At 46.1% G+C, this 17,145-nt stretch overlaps 1 protein-coding gene across 3 annotated transcripts in view; it reads left to right on the top strand.

Moving 5' to 3' along the window:
• Positions 1 to 17,145, top strand: part of KALRN (kalirin, RhoGEF kinase) — a 643,785-nt gene that overhangs the window by 484,355 nt on the left and 142,285 nt on the right. For all 3 annotated transcript variants that reach the window (XM_011950775.1, XM_011950777.1, XM_011950776.1), the window contains exon 34: positions 584 to 830. In XM_011950775.1, the coding sequence (XP_011806165.1) occupies positions 584 to 830 (247 nt within the window). The remainder of the gene's footprint in view (positions 1 to 583; positions 831 to 17,145) is intronic.

The raw sequence follows: 17,145 nt of genomic DNA, 5'->3' as shown, positions 1-17,145 counted from the left end.
GCTCCAGTAAGGGGTGGGGATGGGAGGTGTCGCAGGGGTTAGAAGGAAGGAAGGTTGTCTCTTCCATTATCCCCTATCATCTAGTGAGAATCTAGTGGGAGGGGTGAGTTAGAATAGATGCCCATACAATAGGAGTCTGAGGGTGGTAGTCAGGGCAGGGACAGAGCACAGGGTAAAACCCTTGAAAGGAGTAAAGGGGCATACAGGGAAGGGGTTTAATGGCACAATTAGCTGAAGCTTGGCAAAGGAATAATGAGCTCTAACGAAGCAAGAGGAATTAGAATCAAAGCCCTGGTTCTGGGCAGGCTTCAGACTGTGGCTACAGCTAGAAAGCCTGAGTGATTGAATATAGCACTGTGCTAATTACATTTTTTTCTTGTTTTCTTTCCTGTTCTCAACTCTCCTTTTCATCTTCTGCCGTCTGTCCGCCCTAAACACCATTTTTCCCCTTTTTCCCCCTTCTCTTCCTCCTTACCTCTGCTCTCACACATTCTTTGTCCCCTCTCACCAACCCTCTCCCATATTTCTCCCCCTTCCTCCTCCTGCCCTCCTGTTCTACTCCCTCCACCACCACCCACCGAAGCTCTCTGGCGGATGTGAGCTGACAGTAGTCCTCCAGGACTTCAGTGCAGGCCACAGCAGCGAGCTGACCATCCAGGTGGGGCAGACGGTGGAGCTGCTGGAGCGGCCCAGCGAGCGGCCTGGTTGGTGTCTGGTCCGCACCACAGAACGGAGCCCGCCCCTGGAGGGCCTGGTCCCCAGCAGCGCCCTGTGCATCTCACACTCCCGAAGCAGCGTGGAGATGGACTGCTTCTTCCCCTTGGTGAAAGGTAGGAGAACAGAGCGGGTGGGAGGCACAGACCAAGGAGGCCACGAGCGCTGGCCTGACTCTAGCTGAAGACCACCATGGAAGCGACCTGTCTCGTGGACCCATTGGGTTTCTTTGGGACCTGATTGTGAAGTGAATGGGTTGGGAACTTGGAGAGGAAGAGCTACCAAGTAACTGTGTGTGACTTTGGGAAGGTCATTTAGCCTTCGTGAGTCAGTTTCATCTTAGAAATGAAGGTTGAATTAAGTAACCTCTAAGATCTCTTCCGGTTTTCTCATCGTATCACACTACGTTCGGAAAAGTCCTCTTCTACCTTTGGCCAAATATGGCTCAGACTCATCCTTTCTCCACTCCCCCACTCCCCTCCACAGCAACTTCTGGCTCTCTGACCCCCCACCAAGTACTCTCATGCTGACCTGGAGACACCAGGCACACCCAAGGAGGAGCCACAGCTGAGTCAGATCTGATCCTGCCCTCAGCCCGGCCAGGGTTTGAGGTCCATGACTCCTTTGTGTGCCTTCAACAGATAAAGTATTCTAGCCTCGGCTTTTACTGTATGTAAGCTCTGTGTTCCCTTCACATGCCTGTTTACTCACTTTTTCTCATGCCAGGGAGACTAAACCCCTCATGACAGTGATTCTTTAGGGGTGGTCTCTGGATTAGTAATATCAGCATGCCCTGGGAACGTGTTAGAAATGCAGGTGCCAGCCTGGGCAACATAGTGAGACCCTGTCTCTACAAAAATTTAAAAATGCAAGGTGGCACATGCCCCTAGTCCCAGCAACTTGGGAGGCTGAGGCAGGAGAATCACTTGAACCTGAGAGGCTGAGGTTGCAGTGAGGTTCCAGTGAGCCAAGATTGTGTCACTGCACTCCAGCCTGGGCAACAGAACGAGACTGTCTCAAAAAAAAAAAAAAAAAATTAGCTGGGCAAGGTGGTGTGTACTTGTAGTCCCAACTACTTGGGACACGGTGAGGCAGGAGGATCAGTTGAGCCCAGGAGTTTGAGGCTGCAGTGAGCTATGATTGCACTGCTGCACTCCAACCTGGCTGACAGCAAGACCCCACCTCTAAAAATAAAAAATCAAAGTTAAAAAAAAAATCCAGGTACAGTGGCTCACACCTGTAATCCCAACCCTTTGGGAGGCTGGCTTGAGGCCAGGAGTTTGAGACCAGCCTGGGCAACATAGTGAGACCCCCATCTCTACAAAAATAAAAAAATTTAGCCAGGCATGGTGGCGCACACCTGTAGTCCCAGCTACTCAGTGGGGGGCTGGGGTAGGAGGATCACTTGAGCCTGGGAGGACAAGACTGCAGTAAACCATGCTTGCACTACTGCACTCCAGCCTGGGTGACAGAGCAAGGTCCTGCCTCAAAAAAAAATTTTTTTCATTTGATTTTAAAAAAGAAAGAAACACAAATGATCGGAACCCCCACTCCTCCAGAACTGGTAGTTCCCAACAGTCTGTGTTTTAACAAGCCCTCCAGGTGGCTGTGATGCACATTTGAGTTTGAGATCCACTGACTTGTGAAGTCCAAGTGGCAGAGGCCTTGCAGCCAAACATTTTACACTGAGGAAGCCAAAGACAGGCTGTAGTTCTGGGCTTAGTTTTGTAACTGGCCAGATCATCAGCAGCAGAGATGCCTTCTATGCAGACCTGTGCTAGATATTTCTAGGAGAGGAAGATGGGGATGAGGGTCAGCATGGAGACCTGCTGCAGGCTTCCTGATAATTGCCGTGAACTTAGAACATGTTTGAAACACGCTGGTGTCTGGAGTGCCATCTGGTCTACCTCCAAAGCCTGACTTCCTTTCCTCCACTAGATGGCAGCAGCAGGCTGCATTGTTTGTGCTGCATCCAGCCTTCCAGGGTTTTTCCCGCCAGGAGAAAAATGTCAGCTAAAATCGCCGCCCTGATTCTCCTCGCGCCCTCCACTCCCAATTTAGTCATTGCCTGCTTTCCCCACTGTCCTCTGAGGACTAAGGAGGGACTATGTCAGCAAGTTGTTTGGGAATTTGAAATTGCAGGCACAAGAGGAAAATCAAGGAAACTCAGGAATCAGGTTCCACTTGAAGTCTAACCAAGAGAACAGGGTACACAGAAGCTAGATTATTGTGAGGGTAAAATGAGGTAACGGAGACAAAACACATCAGTGCCTGGCATTCAATGCACCTTAGTTGTCATGATAAGTTTTTGCTATTATATCATTTGCCATAGATTATCCAGCAAAATAACTACACACTCCCACAAGTCCAGTTGAGAGACCCATCTGCAGAGAGGAAACCAAGCACAGCAATTCATTTGCAGCAAAAGGCTAACCTTGGATCCCCAGGTGTGGGTCGTTTTCATCAGGAGGGGCTCAGCTTCAAGGGAAGATGAGACTTCCTGACCTAGACCTGGCCTCCTAGCCCGAGGCTGGGCGAAATGTGCACTCCCTCCCTGCTGGGGCTGCCACATGTGCAACTTGGCAGGAGCAAACCCAAGGTGGAAAATCAGAGAGCAGTGTCAGAGTCAATCTGTGATCCCGAGGCGGGAGGTGGAAGCATTCAGGGTAAGAACTGCACAGGACTGGGGTTCTCTCTACTATAAGCAGATTAGTGGAGATTTAACTAAAAATAGGAGCTGCAGACCAGGAATGGAAAATAGAGGCAAGAGACAAAACTGGGACGGAGGCTGTCATAGAACTTTCCAGCTAACTCTGCCAACCAGCATAGCTTCTTAAAGGTATCAGCAGTGCCTATCACCCATTTCCCTGGCTCTTTTCATTTCCAGGTTGGTTCCTGTTTCCCCTAGGTTAGGCCAGTTATGCTGAGCCTTCAAATGGCAACCTGTGAGGTCTTACTATCTTCTCACCCATGTGAGCTCTGAATGCAGAGGTCCTCGACTCCCAGTAGTCAAGGACCTAAGTTGGCCAGGCACGGTGGCTCACTCCTATAATCCCAGCACTTTGGGAGGCTGAAGTAGGTGGATTGCTCAGGCTCTGGAGTTTGAGACCAGCCTGGGCAACATGGTGAAATCCTGTCTCTACAAAAAATTTAAAAATTAGCCAGGTGGGTGGTGTGCACCTATATAGTCCCAGCTACTCGGGAGGCTGAGGTGGGAGGATCACCTGATCCCAGGAGGCTGAGGCTGCAGTGAACCATGATCATACCACTGTGCTCCAGCCTGGGTGACAGAGTAAAACCCTGTCTCAAAAAAAAAAAAAAAAAAAAAAAGGGACTTAAGTCTGCATTCTCCATGGAGCATTCCTTATGCCCTTAACTAGACCCCATTTGAAAGTACGTGCAGTCATGCACATGGCCCAGCCTCAAAACCCTTTCCCTCTCTCTCTGGGGTCTGCCCAGAGTGTTGGCCTTAGCTAAGACCCAATAAGCTGTTCCTTCTCTTATTCCAGCTAGCTGCCTGCTGGCAAACCGCCTTTTCTTCTCTCGGCAGTAATTTGTCTCCAGTGGGTGCTTTACCTTATAAGTTATGCACAACTAGATTGAGAATAAAATGTTCCTCTGGGGGTTGTGGAATAGGACAGAATGGTCTCATCTGGTGTCAGGAGGTTAGAATCAATTCCTCTTCAATTCGTATAAGAGAACTGATCCTCTTAGCATTTGCAGAGAGCACCAAGTCAGCACTCTCGCAGGCTGTGTGAAACAGGGACTATGTGTGATGGCTAAGTACCTTGTGAGTGCTCAGGCCATGACCATCACCCCAGCTATGGGGGCAAGAGAACCACAGGATGGTTCTTGATGATCCACTAGAACAGGATTCTCAATGCTAGCTGCACATAAGAATCATCTGGGAGCTTTTCCAAATGGCGGTGCCCAGACCCCACCTAGAACAAATGGAATCAGAATCTCTGGATGATGGGGCCTGAGGGGTCAGTATTTTTAAGTGTTCCATAGGTGAATCTAAGGTGCAGTCAGGGTTGAGAACCACTGCACTAGCCTGGTCTCCTCTCTTCCAGGGGAACACTCAGGCTCAGGAAAGCAAGGTGACCTCCCGGAAGCCACAGGGAGTCTGTGGCCGAGCTGGCGCAGACCAGGGTTCCCAACACCTGTTGGGCTTCTGGGTAGTGCTAGGGCTCCTCTCTGCTCTTCCCTCCTCTGCCTTCTGTGGGAGCAGTGGTTGGTTATTTCCTCCTAATATGTCTTGGTGTCATTCATGATGGGATTGGTGAAAAAGAGTGGGGCTGTGTGACAGAATTGTGGTGGGGCTGCCTTTCCTGCTACTTTACGGCCACCCTGACATCTTAGGGCTTCTCACTGGGATTGGGCCCTCCAGCCCAGTCCGGCCTTGCCACAGTCCCCTCTCACTTTCACAGCAGCAGGTGGTGGAGGGCAGCACCTCCCAAGAGGCAAGCCTTTGTAGCGGTGGTTTCCAACTCTGGATGCACCTTGGAAACCACCTGGAGGAGATTTCTAAAGATACCGATGCCTCCTACCCACCCCAGAACAATTAATCCAGCTGCCAAGGACCTGGACATCGGTATATTTTTAAGCTCCTTCATGAAAAAAAAGAAAAAAATTAGCCGGGCATAGTGGCATGCACCTGTAGTCCCAGCTACTCAGGAGGCTGAGATGGGAGGATTGCTTGAGGCTGAGGGTTCAAGGCTATAGTGAGCTGTGTTCACGCCACTGCACTCCAGCCTGGGCAAAAGAGCGAGACCCTATCTCAGGGGAAAAAAAAAGAAGAACAAATTTAGTGATTCTGATGTTCCCTTAAGGTTGAGAACCACTGCTTTGTGGACTCGGCATGCCCAGAGTGTCAAGCTTAGGAGATACTTAAAGATGTATTAGAAGGGTTAAGGGTTAATATCCAGATTATATAAAGAACTTCTGCAACTCAACAACAACAACAACAAAACACTACATTTAAAAATGGGCAAAGGACTTAAACAGAAATTTCTCCCAAGAAGATATACCAGTGATGAATAAGTACATGAAAAGATATTCAACATCACTAATTATTGCTAGAAAAATAAAAAAAAATGACTTGCCACTGCAAAGGATGGCTACTGTTTAAAATGTACACACACAGAAAATAACAGGTGTTGATGAGGATGTGGAGAAATTGGAACCCTTGTACGCTGCTGGTGGGAATGCAAAATGGTACAGCTGCCATGCAAAACAGTATGGGATTCCTCAAAAAAGTAAAAATAAAGTTATCATATCATGTCATTCTAGCAATCCAACATCTGAGTATATATCCAAAAGAATTGAAAGCAACAACACAAACAGAAATGTGTACACCCATGCTCATAGCAGCATTATTCACAATAGTCAAATGTGAAAGCAACCCCAGTGTCCAGCAACAGGTGAATGGAATATATACATACAATAGGGTACTATTCAGCCTTAGAAAGTTAGGAAATTCCAACACATGCCACAACATGAATGAACCTTGAGGACATTAGGATAAGTGAAATAAGCCAGACACAAAAAGACAAATACTATATTATTCCATTTAAATGAAATACCTTGAGTAGTCAACTTTTTAGATGTAGAAAGAATGATGATTGCCAGGGGCCGGAGGGAATGGGGAATTAGTGCCTATTGGGTACAGAGTTTCAGTTTTGCAAGATGAAAAATGTTCTGGAGACAGATGGTGATGATGGTTGCATGACAATGTGAATGGACCTAATGCCACTGAACTGTACACTTAAAAATGGCGAGAATGGCTTTTTAAAAAGTATTGGTCCTGGGTACTTCTGCCCCAGGCTCCAAAAACCAATCTAGATTCTTCTGTACCTGGCTGTACAGGACACCTGTGTTCCTTTTCCTGTGCACTTTCTTCCCTGGCTGGGGCTGAGGGTCTGGAGAAGCTGTAAGGAAATACCTCTCCACTTACGAAACCAAGCCCAAGGCTTCCCCCGTGAGCCTCAGAAGCAGATGCTCTAGAGGAGAGGGGCAGTGGCCCATGGCACCCCTGGCTCGTTCATGAGGAGTCCTCTCCCTGGGGGCCTCCTGATGATTTCTACTGTTACCACCTACCTGGCCTCAGGAACAGCTTCCCCATGCTGTGGAAGGTGGTGGAGAACCATGGAGAAAACTTGGGCTCTGAAGGCAATTACCACCAACAGCCTGAGAATGTTGGGCAAGTTTGATACTGTCCACTTGTGTTAAGTGTGTCACCAACTCACAAAAATACCTAACACTTATTGAGCTTTACCATGGGCCAGGTTCTGGGTTGCTTCAATGCTAATAACAATAATATTTTCCTCATCCCTCAGATAAAGACACTGAGTCTAAAGAGATTAGGTAACATGCTGAAAGTCACATAGCTGACAAACAGTGGGCCTAAATTTGAACTCATGCCTGTCCATTTCCCAAGGTCTCCCTTTACCACTGTGTTCTACACCCTCCCAAGTCTGAAAGCCTTCGAGACAGGCACTTTAGTTTATTCTCCCATCTGACTTGGCTCCCTTTGTTAGCCAGTCTAGCTGAATCTAAAGAGCATCAACCCCATTATAGTTACAAATACCCACCTTTCCACTCTCCCTCTCACCTCTGGCCCCAAATGCCCCACTCTCTAGGAGGAGTGGCAGCAGTCAGGGACAGATTTTGTCCTGTGGGTGCTTTACCAACTATTAAGATTCTGATATCCTCAGCTGGGGCAGAATGACTCCAAGGAGCACTCTGGACAGCAGGCTGAGTTCAGTCCAGCTCTGATAGCGGCCTGCCAACCCCTGGTGCTGGTCCAGCCTGTTCAACAGATTGTCTGCAGGATGGAAGTTCCCTGCACTTTCTGCCGCCAGGAGCCAAAATGCCAAAAAGTTCAGCCTCCTCTGTCTACCAGGAGAGTCCTCCAAAGGTCTCTCTCTACCTCTTACTTTTCAGTATAATTCTGCATTAGGAGCCCTACCCTCAGGTTTTTCATTTATTGCATAATCCCTAACATGGCTTCACTATGGGAGGCTAAAAAAATAATTGGAGGATGAATATTCCCTAAACATTTCCTTTCAGGTATGAAGTGACATGTTATAAATTGCAGTTGCTGATTTACTGCATCCTACAATCCTCAATTGCAGAATGGTGCTTTGTTAACATATACCTCAATTTTTGTCATGAGGCAAAATATGATCCTTCAGTCCTCTTCATTTGTATAGGATTGTACCTGTAATTGACTAGATGTGAGGTAGTCCTTTGAGATTCAGAACTCACTTCCTCATAGAAGCAGAAGTATACATGGGAGTATGATCAATGAGGGTGAGAACAGGTTTCCATACTAGCCCACAACATTTTCCTTTATATTAGCATAGCTGAATTACAGTATGTTTGCAATGAAAAGGTGTGGTACGGTGTTTTTAAAAATTCTAATACTGTTGGGTAAGAATAGCTGAAACCCAAAAATAATGCATTTGAATAAGAAATGTTGTAATTTATTTGAGTACTGATACTTTTTGAAGAAAAGTGTGTTTAAAGATAGATGGAGAGATTCTAAAAGGAGCTCCTTGACATTTTTCAGAATTACAAAAAGTTAGAGTTGAAACGTTCTCTTTTTATAACTGGATAAAACTGGTTCTTGATTAGATTTAATTTCACTGCAGAACATTGGCTTCTTTTGGCTCCTGGGATCTTAGAATTGAGAAACAGGTGGAAGGTGTTCTAGCTCACTCTTTCCTAATACAAGAAACCCCTTCCACAATGTCCTTGACAAGTGGTCAGCTATGCATTACTCGAGCACTTCTAGGGACTGGGAGCTTATTACTTCTAGAGAAAGCCTGTTGGATTTTAGTGTAATTCTAAGGGTTAGAATATTCCTCCTATATAGCACTGAAATCCAAATACTTTCTACCCACGTCTCCTTCTATTCTCCCCCGTCCGAGCCCCCAGTGTAAATCCACCAGTGCTAATTCTTATTCTCCCTCTCCTTCTGATCTGTATCTAGAAGTAATACAGTTTGCAGATAAAATGTTAAACACTTCTTTCTTAAGCTATAAGAGCTAGCAATTTCTCCATAAATCCTTTTATTAAATGCTTAGAGCAGAACAAAATGTTTTTAATTACATTAAATAATCCTGACTTGTTTAAAGTGATTGTTTGTGTTTATGGATTAATAGTCCTTTCCGACGTCCTTGGATTTCAGAACTTCAGAGTCCATCCTTTCCCTTGAACTTCGGGCATCCCCTGGTTTCTCACTCACAGACACCTGATCTGTTGTCCTCTCTGGGCATAGAGCTTACAGGCAAGTGCCTTCCACTCTGAGACTCTCTACAGGCTGGCCTTTTTTCCTAGTTATTCCCTACAGTCATTCATATTGCTCTTTGTTCTAAAGTAGCATTTTTATTACCTTTTATTCATGTCTTCTGAATTACCTCTAGGATCCTTTCCACTTCTAAAAATGTGGGGTTTTTTTTTTTTCTCTCTGCATCAGGTAATTACCTTTGTTAATCTAAAGGGATTAACCAAAGTATCCTGTGTTTATTTTATTTTTTATTTTTATTTTGGAGACAGGGTCTCACCTTGTTGCCGAGGCTGGAGTGCAGTGGCAAGTAGCTGGGACCACAGGCTCTTGCCACCATCCCTAGCTAATTTTTGCATTTTTTTGTAGAGATGAGGTTTCACCACATTGCTCAGGCTGGTCTTGAACTCCTTAGCTCTGGCAATCTGTGTGCCTTGGCCTTCCAAAGTGCTGGGATTACAGGTGTGAACCACTGCGCCCAGCCAAAGTATCCCATTTTTGATGCATATAAGCATAGCATAAATATCTTCATTTTGAGGTCCAATGTTTTAGTTTGGGGTACATGAAATCTCCCTTTTTGTAGTAAAAAATGGTTGAGACTGGGTGCAGTGGCTCACATCTTTAACCCCAGCACTTTGGGAGGCCAAGGCAGGTGGATCACTTGAGCTCAGGAGTTCTAGACCAGACTGGGCAACATGATGAAACCCCATCTCTACCAAAAATACAAAAAAATTAGCTGGGCATGGTGGCGTGCACCTGTGGTCCCAGCTGCTGGGGGTAGGGGTGGGGGAAGAGCTGCAGTGGGAAGGGAGGCAGAGGTTGCAGTGAGCCTAGATTGTGCCACTGCGCTCCAGTCTGGGTGACAAAGCAAGACCCTATCTCAAGAAAAAAAAAAAAGAAAAGAAAAAAACAGGTTGAATGTCAGCAATTTCAATTCCAAATGGCCCAACCTAATGTATTGTAATCTACTGTTTTTTCCTTAAAAGGGTACTGGCAAATCTTTGAAAAGAGAAGAGAAATTGGTTCTCAGGGAATCAGATGGGCTGGGAAGAGGACAGGGTATGGAATGAGAAGCCACTTACTTTGAGTAGAAAGTCACTTAATCTTCCTGGGTTTAGCTTCCACATTTATGCAAAAGGAAGCAGATAAAAATGCCTATGTAACAGAGTTGCTGGGAGACTCAAGGGTGGAAATGTTAGGTAAAAGTGATTTTTAAACCGTGAGGTTGGTTTTATTATTATGTGCACGGGCTGATTGTTTAGGATAAAACAAAAGTTTTCTGTGTCTTTACCTCAGTATGCAGTAGACTATAAAAAGATGGTCTGTCTGTAATTCCAACACTTTCAGAGGTTGAGGCAGGAGAACCACTTGAGCCCAGGAGTTCCAGACCAGCCTGGGCAACAGAGTGAGACCCTATCTCTAGGAAAATTTTTTTAAAAGCCAGGTATGGTAGTGAGTGCCTGTAGCCCCAGCTACTTCGAGGTTGAGGTAAGAGGATCACTTGAGCCCAGGAGGTCAAGCCTGCGGTGAGCTGTGATTGAGCCATTGCACTCCAGCCTGGGCAACAGAGCGAGACCCTGTCTCCAAAAAACTGTCTTGGGGTGGAAGACCTGAGTCTGAATCCTGGCCACTGGCTAGATGATGACCTTGGATAAGACACTTAGAATCTATGAAATAAGCCGATGTGATCACACACCTGTGGTCCTAGCTGCCTGGGATGGGAGAGGCTATTCTCTGTCATTGATTCTGTGGTACTTGAAGGTAACATTTGGACCACATTATGGAGATGGGCTGACCTGTGTGATGGAGTTGTGCTGACACTGTGAGTGTTGGGTGTACATGAGAGGAGTTTCGTGAAAACTGCCTCAGGCCTACTTTGTTCTGGTTGAGATGTCCTGCCTGTGGCCACATCCATCTAATACTATTTAGGACATGAAAGGGCTTAGAATCAAAGCCTCAAATAGGAACATGTCAGGCCAGGCCACATCCTTCTCTAAATACAACTCCGTGTCGTGCTGCCTCCAAGTAGAACTGAAGCAGGAAGACGCAGGTGTCCAGGGAAAGAGCTGGCCTCTCTGGGTCCCTCTGCAGAGATCCTGCATTTTTCCTTTTTGTAACCAGCCTGCTGTGACTTTGCTTATGTTAAATGCCAATTTCAACAGTATGTTTTCATGCCTGCTGGTGCCCACCGTGAATCTGTGACATCTACATGATGATGATGCCCCTTATCATCCAGAGGGGAAGTCAGGGGGAAGCTTGAATATGCCCTTTGGAGCCACATGAACCAGCTGATGGAGCTCAGAGCTAAAATGAGAGCCTCAGGATTTGATCCCAGAGAAGAAAGGCTGCCACTGACTGCTTTCTGAGAAGAAGCTGAAGATGATGGAGAGGAGGTTACCCTAGCAAACAGAATGTTCCCCCAGAGGAAAGATGGTGCAGTTTTCTTGCTTACAGCTAGCTAAGCTGAAAGCACTTTCCCCCTAGAAGAATACAGGGACTCAGGAATGACATGCACTGAATGTGACTCGGTGAAAAGAGAAGGAAAGGCAGTGGTCTGGATGATCTTGGGATGTGCCCATCCTGTCTGCTCAGGGAAGGGCAGAGATGGGAGGACCTCAAAGGCCTTGAGGAGCAGCCTTTGCAGGCCAAAGCTCTAGGAGCTCTCAGCAACAGGATTCTGATGCTGCTGGGCAGGACAGAGCGGTCAGACCCTCCTCTCACCGCCACACTGCCTTCCCTGTATCACTTGCTCCTTGAGAACAACTCCTCACCGAGGATCTATGTGGGGGTGAAACTGCAGCCTTAACCCAAACCCTGCAAACAAGCATGAGAAATCTTTCCTTACTACTAATTGCCATTCTGAACACCAGCCCTCTGCCCTACAGGCAGTTATTGAACAGTCTGCCCCCTTCTTTGCCCCTGTGCTAGGACTGGGTTGTCTTGTTTTCTCCCCATGTCCGCTAACTCCAGCCAGAATCTTGATTCTGAGATTGTGCCCACTTGCTTTACTTTCCACATGGCCCTCTAGGCCGCAGGAAGTCTGGCTCCTGACCTTTGTACACAGGAGGGTGAATAGATAATTGCCATTGCTCGCCCCCAGCTGCAGGGAGGTGGCCCAGGCTGAAGGCCCTTCTCCGCTCAAAATGTTCCAGTGTCTCCTGTCTCACTTCGAGTAAAACGAAGTCCTTTCTGTGACTGCAAAGAGGCTCCACAAAACCTGTTCCGGAGCCTATTCTCTGACTTCATCTCCTATGTATTCATTTCCTGTTGCTGCTGTAACAAATTACCACGAACATGGTGGCTTCAAACAACAACACAAACTTATTATCGTACAGTTCTGTGGTTTGGAAATGCAACACGAGTCCCCATGGGGTAAAATCAGTTTCAGCAATCAGGGCCACATTCCTTTGTGTAGGCTGTTAGAGAAAAGCTATTTCTTGCCTCTTTGCCTCTTCCAGCTTCCAGAGGCCACCACACTTTCTCCATCTTCAAAGCTAGCAGTGTTGCATCTTTCTGATCCTCCTTCCATAGTATTTTCCCCTGGGCCGCAGTGGGAAAAGTTCTCTGCTTTTAAGAACACCCACGATGACACTGTCCTCACCAAAATGATCCAGCATAATCCCCTACCTCAGGGTCCCTAATAGAATCACATTTGCAAAGTCTCTTTTGCCATATAAGGTAACATATTTATAGGTTCTGGAGATGAGGATGTGGACATCTTTGGGGGACGTTATTCTGACTACCAGTTACCTGACCAGCCTGCCTCACTGAGCCATTCACCAATCAAGCCACATATATGCTCACCTCAGGGCCTGACCTTTTATTCCCTCTGCTTGGAACAAGCCAGATACCCCAGATCCTCAGATACCTGGATGTCTTGCTGTCACACTTCCTTCTGCTTGAATGTCACCTGATTAGAGAGGTCTTCCCTAACTCCCATCCTCTCCCATCACACTGTATACTCCCTCCTCTGTTTTACTTTTCTTCATTGCATTTATCACTACCTGATATATTTGTTAATATTCCTCTGCAAATCCTCCCTACAAATACAGGGATTTTCTCTATTGTGTTCCTTGCCCTATCCCCAGCATCTAAAACAGTGGCTGCCATGTAAGAAGTTCTCAGTAAATATTTATAGAAAGGAGGGACAGATCATGCATCAAGGACCTCTGCAATGTTCTTATGTGAAGGACCAGGCTCAGCATGTAGAATGGTAGAGGACACTGGCTTAAGCTTTAGCAGGAAGACCTGAGGATGGGAATGGGGAATCATGTTCTGATGCTAGGAGTCCTGACTGAGGAAGTCTTCTCTGGGGATGTATGGGTTAAGTACCTCTCATTTATTTGGACTGGTTGAAGGATGAGTAGGTCATTATCCACATTCCATTATTGGCAGATGTATATCCTTTCTATTATTGGAAATCCTCAATAAACTCACCTGAGTTACATCAAGACAAAATCCACTTTCCATTTGACTCATCAGAAACCTCTTCATTGTACCCCGTAAATCTACATGGAGCTGCTATTTGTGCCTATAGGACGGAAGGTGGCATTGGCAGAAGTAAAATGCCATCCCGCATAGTGGACACTTAGCAATCATAAGTTTACCTTAATTGAAACTCAGAGTGATAGACTGGCACTCTATCTATGTGGTAGACTGCCCTACTTTGGGAACACTTTGACCTACTTAGAGGTAAACGTTTTTGGAAGTGGATAAAACCTGGAGTGGTTTGTTTTTAGCAACTCCAGCTGCAGCCATCTTTCACTTTGATAAATAGCTCATCTGCCCCTGAGCTCAGGCCAGCTCAGGCGGCTGCTCAGTACAGATATCCAGGAACCTGTCCTTGTTGCCAGCAACTCTTCCTTTCTGTCCTCACAGAAGAGGAATGTTGGCCATTCTGGGGAGACATCTGTGTCCTCTGTGTAATCCCACAGTCTTCATCAGTATGTCCTGAACCACCCCCCTACCTTGAACCTGGTTCAGACCAGAGAGTGATCAGTAGTACTTCCTGGAAAAAAAAAAGAGGGTGGCTGCAGGCTGAGCTGGGGCCTCTCTTGAGGATAAGTGAGACAGCTAGAAAGAGGCAAACAGGTGTCAGGTGGGCAAGTGCAGACGAACACATTTAAAGGCCAGTAGGTAAAGACATATGGGCCGAGCTTAGTAATGGTTCAGTCACTAGAGTCCAGGAGCTGTCACCAAGTGGATGATGGTACCCATGGGGCCAGCAGTGGTGCAGTGGTTAGACCACACTAAACAGAGATAAGAAGAAGAGATTACTATGCATGATTCTGGCAAGCACAATTTTTCTGTACACATTACTGTTAAAATAACACATATTACCTGGGAATAGTTACCCACATAGATATTATACACTTTTGAAAAAAAAAAAACACATTTGGGCTGGACACAGTGGCTCATGCCTGTAGTCTCAGCACTTTGGGAGGCCAAGGTAGGATGATTGCTTGAGGCCAAGAGTTCAAGACCAGCCTGGGCAATGTAGTGAGACCCCCATCTCTATAAAACAAAAAAATTAGGCAGGTGTGGTGGTGCATACCTGTAGTCCCAGCTACTTGAGAGACTGAGGTGGGAGCCCATGATTTTGAGGATAGAGTGAGCTATGATTATACCACTTCACTTCAGCCTGGATGACAGAGCAAGACTCTGCCTCAAAAAAAAAAAAAAAAAAACATATTTGGAGTTTAAAATATTTGGAGTTCAAATTAAATATAGAAGCAATGTACACATTATACCTCCTCTAATTGAAGTGTTTCTGGTTACTGATGACTATTGTCTCAATTCCTCTTTTTCACATAAAGAAGAAACACCTACCTTATGTCCAGTACTGCTCTGTTTCCATTTCTTTTTTTCTGCCACAGAAAATTAAACCAACTTCTGCTAGAATTCACCCTGTTCTTCTTTGTCTTTTCTCAGGGAACAGACCTTATTTAATTTACATTTTCCTTATAAACTCCCAAATATAGGTTAGCTTAATGACTTGCAAACAGTAAATGTTCTAAGACCAATTATTTGTTGAATAAATGATTAGTACTTGGAAAGCATCTTAGATGTTTAGGTCACAGCCACAAATGGAGGCCAGGGCTTGGTAATTTGGGAACATTGATTAGCCATCCTGGTATCAGCAGTCAGGCAGTTCATAGATCAGAAATCTACACAGGGAAGATGAGAATTAAGGAACCTGCAGTTAGCAACCAGGGAGCATGGCAGGCAGTGGAAGAATGGGTCAAGGGACTGATCGTCAGAGTCTGAGAAAGTAAAACCGTTTGTGTCCAAGTGTTTCCTAAACTCTACAATGCAGGAACTCATTCACAGTGTGAGTGGCCTTGGGCCCCAAAGTCAGTGGTTCTCAGCCATGACTTCACATTGAAATCCTCTGCAGAGCTTTTTAAAACCCATAGATTGGCCGGGCTTGGTGATGCTTGCCTGTAGTCCCAGGTACTCAGGAGGCTGAGGCAGGAGAATCACTTGAACCTGGAAGGCGAAGGTTGCAGTGAGCCAAGATGTGCCCCTGAACTCCAGCCAGGGTGACAGAGTGAGATTCCATCTAAAAAAAAAAAAAACCTTGTAGAATCCAAACCTGGGGGTGAGTGCTACAGGTGAGAATCACCCCTGTGGGGAAAGGAGGGCAAGGGAATGGTTGCAGTGGAGTTAAGGAGATCAAGGCCTGGCCTCTGCACTCACCAGGAACCATGTTCACGGCTCACTGAGCCTATGTTCCATAAAAGGTCTCAGTACTTGTCACAGTAAGAAGGATCTCACATGAATCTCTAGGCCTGAATTGGGGCGTGGTTGCTATTCCTTCTGTTTCTGTCCTGAGCGCTAAGAAATGTGGGGAAATGATTGTGATTTAGTAAAATTCTATTCCTGACCATCTGAAGAGAATAACCCTAAAGGAAAAAAAAGATGGACATGTGTCTGTTGGTGGAAGAGACAGGTGCCTGAGGTCTTGGTCCAGTGTTACTGAAGGCTGTGGTTAATGTGGAGGGAGAGGCAGTCACACTGGTGCCTGAGGTCAGGCCTGGCATTGTGGCCCACTACATCTGCAGGCTGATACCAGGAATTCTTTGGGGTTCACTGTTGTTGGAAATGAGGGCGGGACATAAAGTGGTCACATAGGTAGGCAGATAGCTTTATTCATGTAAAATGGACTTAGGCTGCAGGTATCACCAAAGACAAAGTCTGCCAAAAATATAAATGAGACTCAGTCACCTAGTTGAAAAGTAAGACTACTTTAAAGATATTGCTTATAGCTTAGGAGTTTTTAGCCTGAACTTTGGGAGTGGGTGGGTAGGTATGTGCAAACCCTGAAATAACAGACTTTCAACTGGCTTACACAAAAAGGAATGTATAAGCGAGGGGCGGGCACAAGTAAAGTCTAGGAATAAAGCTTTAGGAAGAAGCCTCTCTAGCTATTCAAATGATACCATGAGAAACCTACCTCTCTTTTCTCTCTCTCATCTTTTTCCTGTGTTGACTTCATTCTCAGAGAGCTTCTTCCCACATTGTTATAGCAAAATACCCCCAGCTGCTTTAGGCTAACATTCCATCAACTTAGAAATCTTGTAGAAAGAGATTGCTGTTTTCTCAGATGTTCTTGCTAAGATCTCAAGGTTTATGCTTATTGCATAAACTCGAGTCATGTGCTAAATCTGAACCAATCCCTGTGTCTGCCTGGCCACACCCAGGTCATGGGCTTATCTTTGGAGCAGAGGGTGGACAAGGGGAAGATGTCAGCCACACCCAGAAACGTGGCCTGAGAAGGGAGGAGGGCTGGTTCCTCAAAGACAAGTCAAGGTGCTGTTACAAAAAGAAGAAGGCACAAATGCCAAATAGGCCAGGAAAATGTCCGAATCTCACGTAGGTCTCCGTGTGTTTCTGTACCAACAACATCAGCCTCACCTGGGAACTTGTAGCAATGCAAATTCTCAGGCCCCACCCCAGACCTACTAAATCAGCAACTCTGGGAGTAGAGCCTAATAATCTGTGTTTTAGCACACCCTCCAGGTGATTCTGATGTATACTCGAGTTTGAGAACCACCATACTGCACCAGTGGTTTTCAAAGTGTGCTGCATATTACAAACACCTGGGGAACTTTTCCCCCCCCCCCTCTTTTTTGAGATGG

Source organism: Colobus angolensis, unplaced genomic scaffold (genome assembly GCF_000951035.1).
Source record: "Colobus angolensis palliatus isolate OR3802 unplaced genomic scaffold, Cang.pa_1.0 Scaffold31, whole genome shotgun sequence".
Taxonomy (NCBI): Eukaryota; Metazoa; Chordata; class Mammalia; order Primates; family Cercopithecidae; genus Colobus; species Colobus angolensis.
The sequence above is the reverse complement of the archived record's forward strand: the minus strand, read 5'-3'. Positions and strand labels throughout refer to the sequence as shown.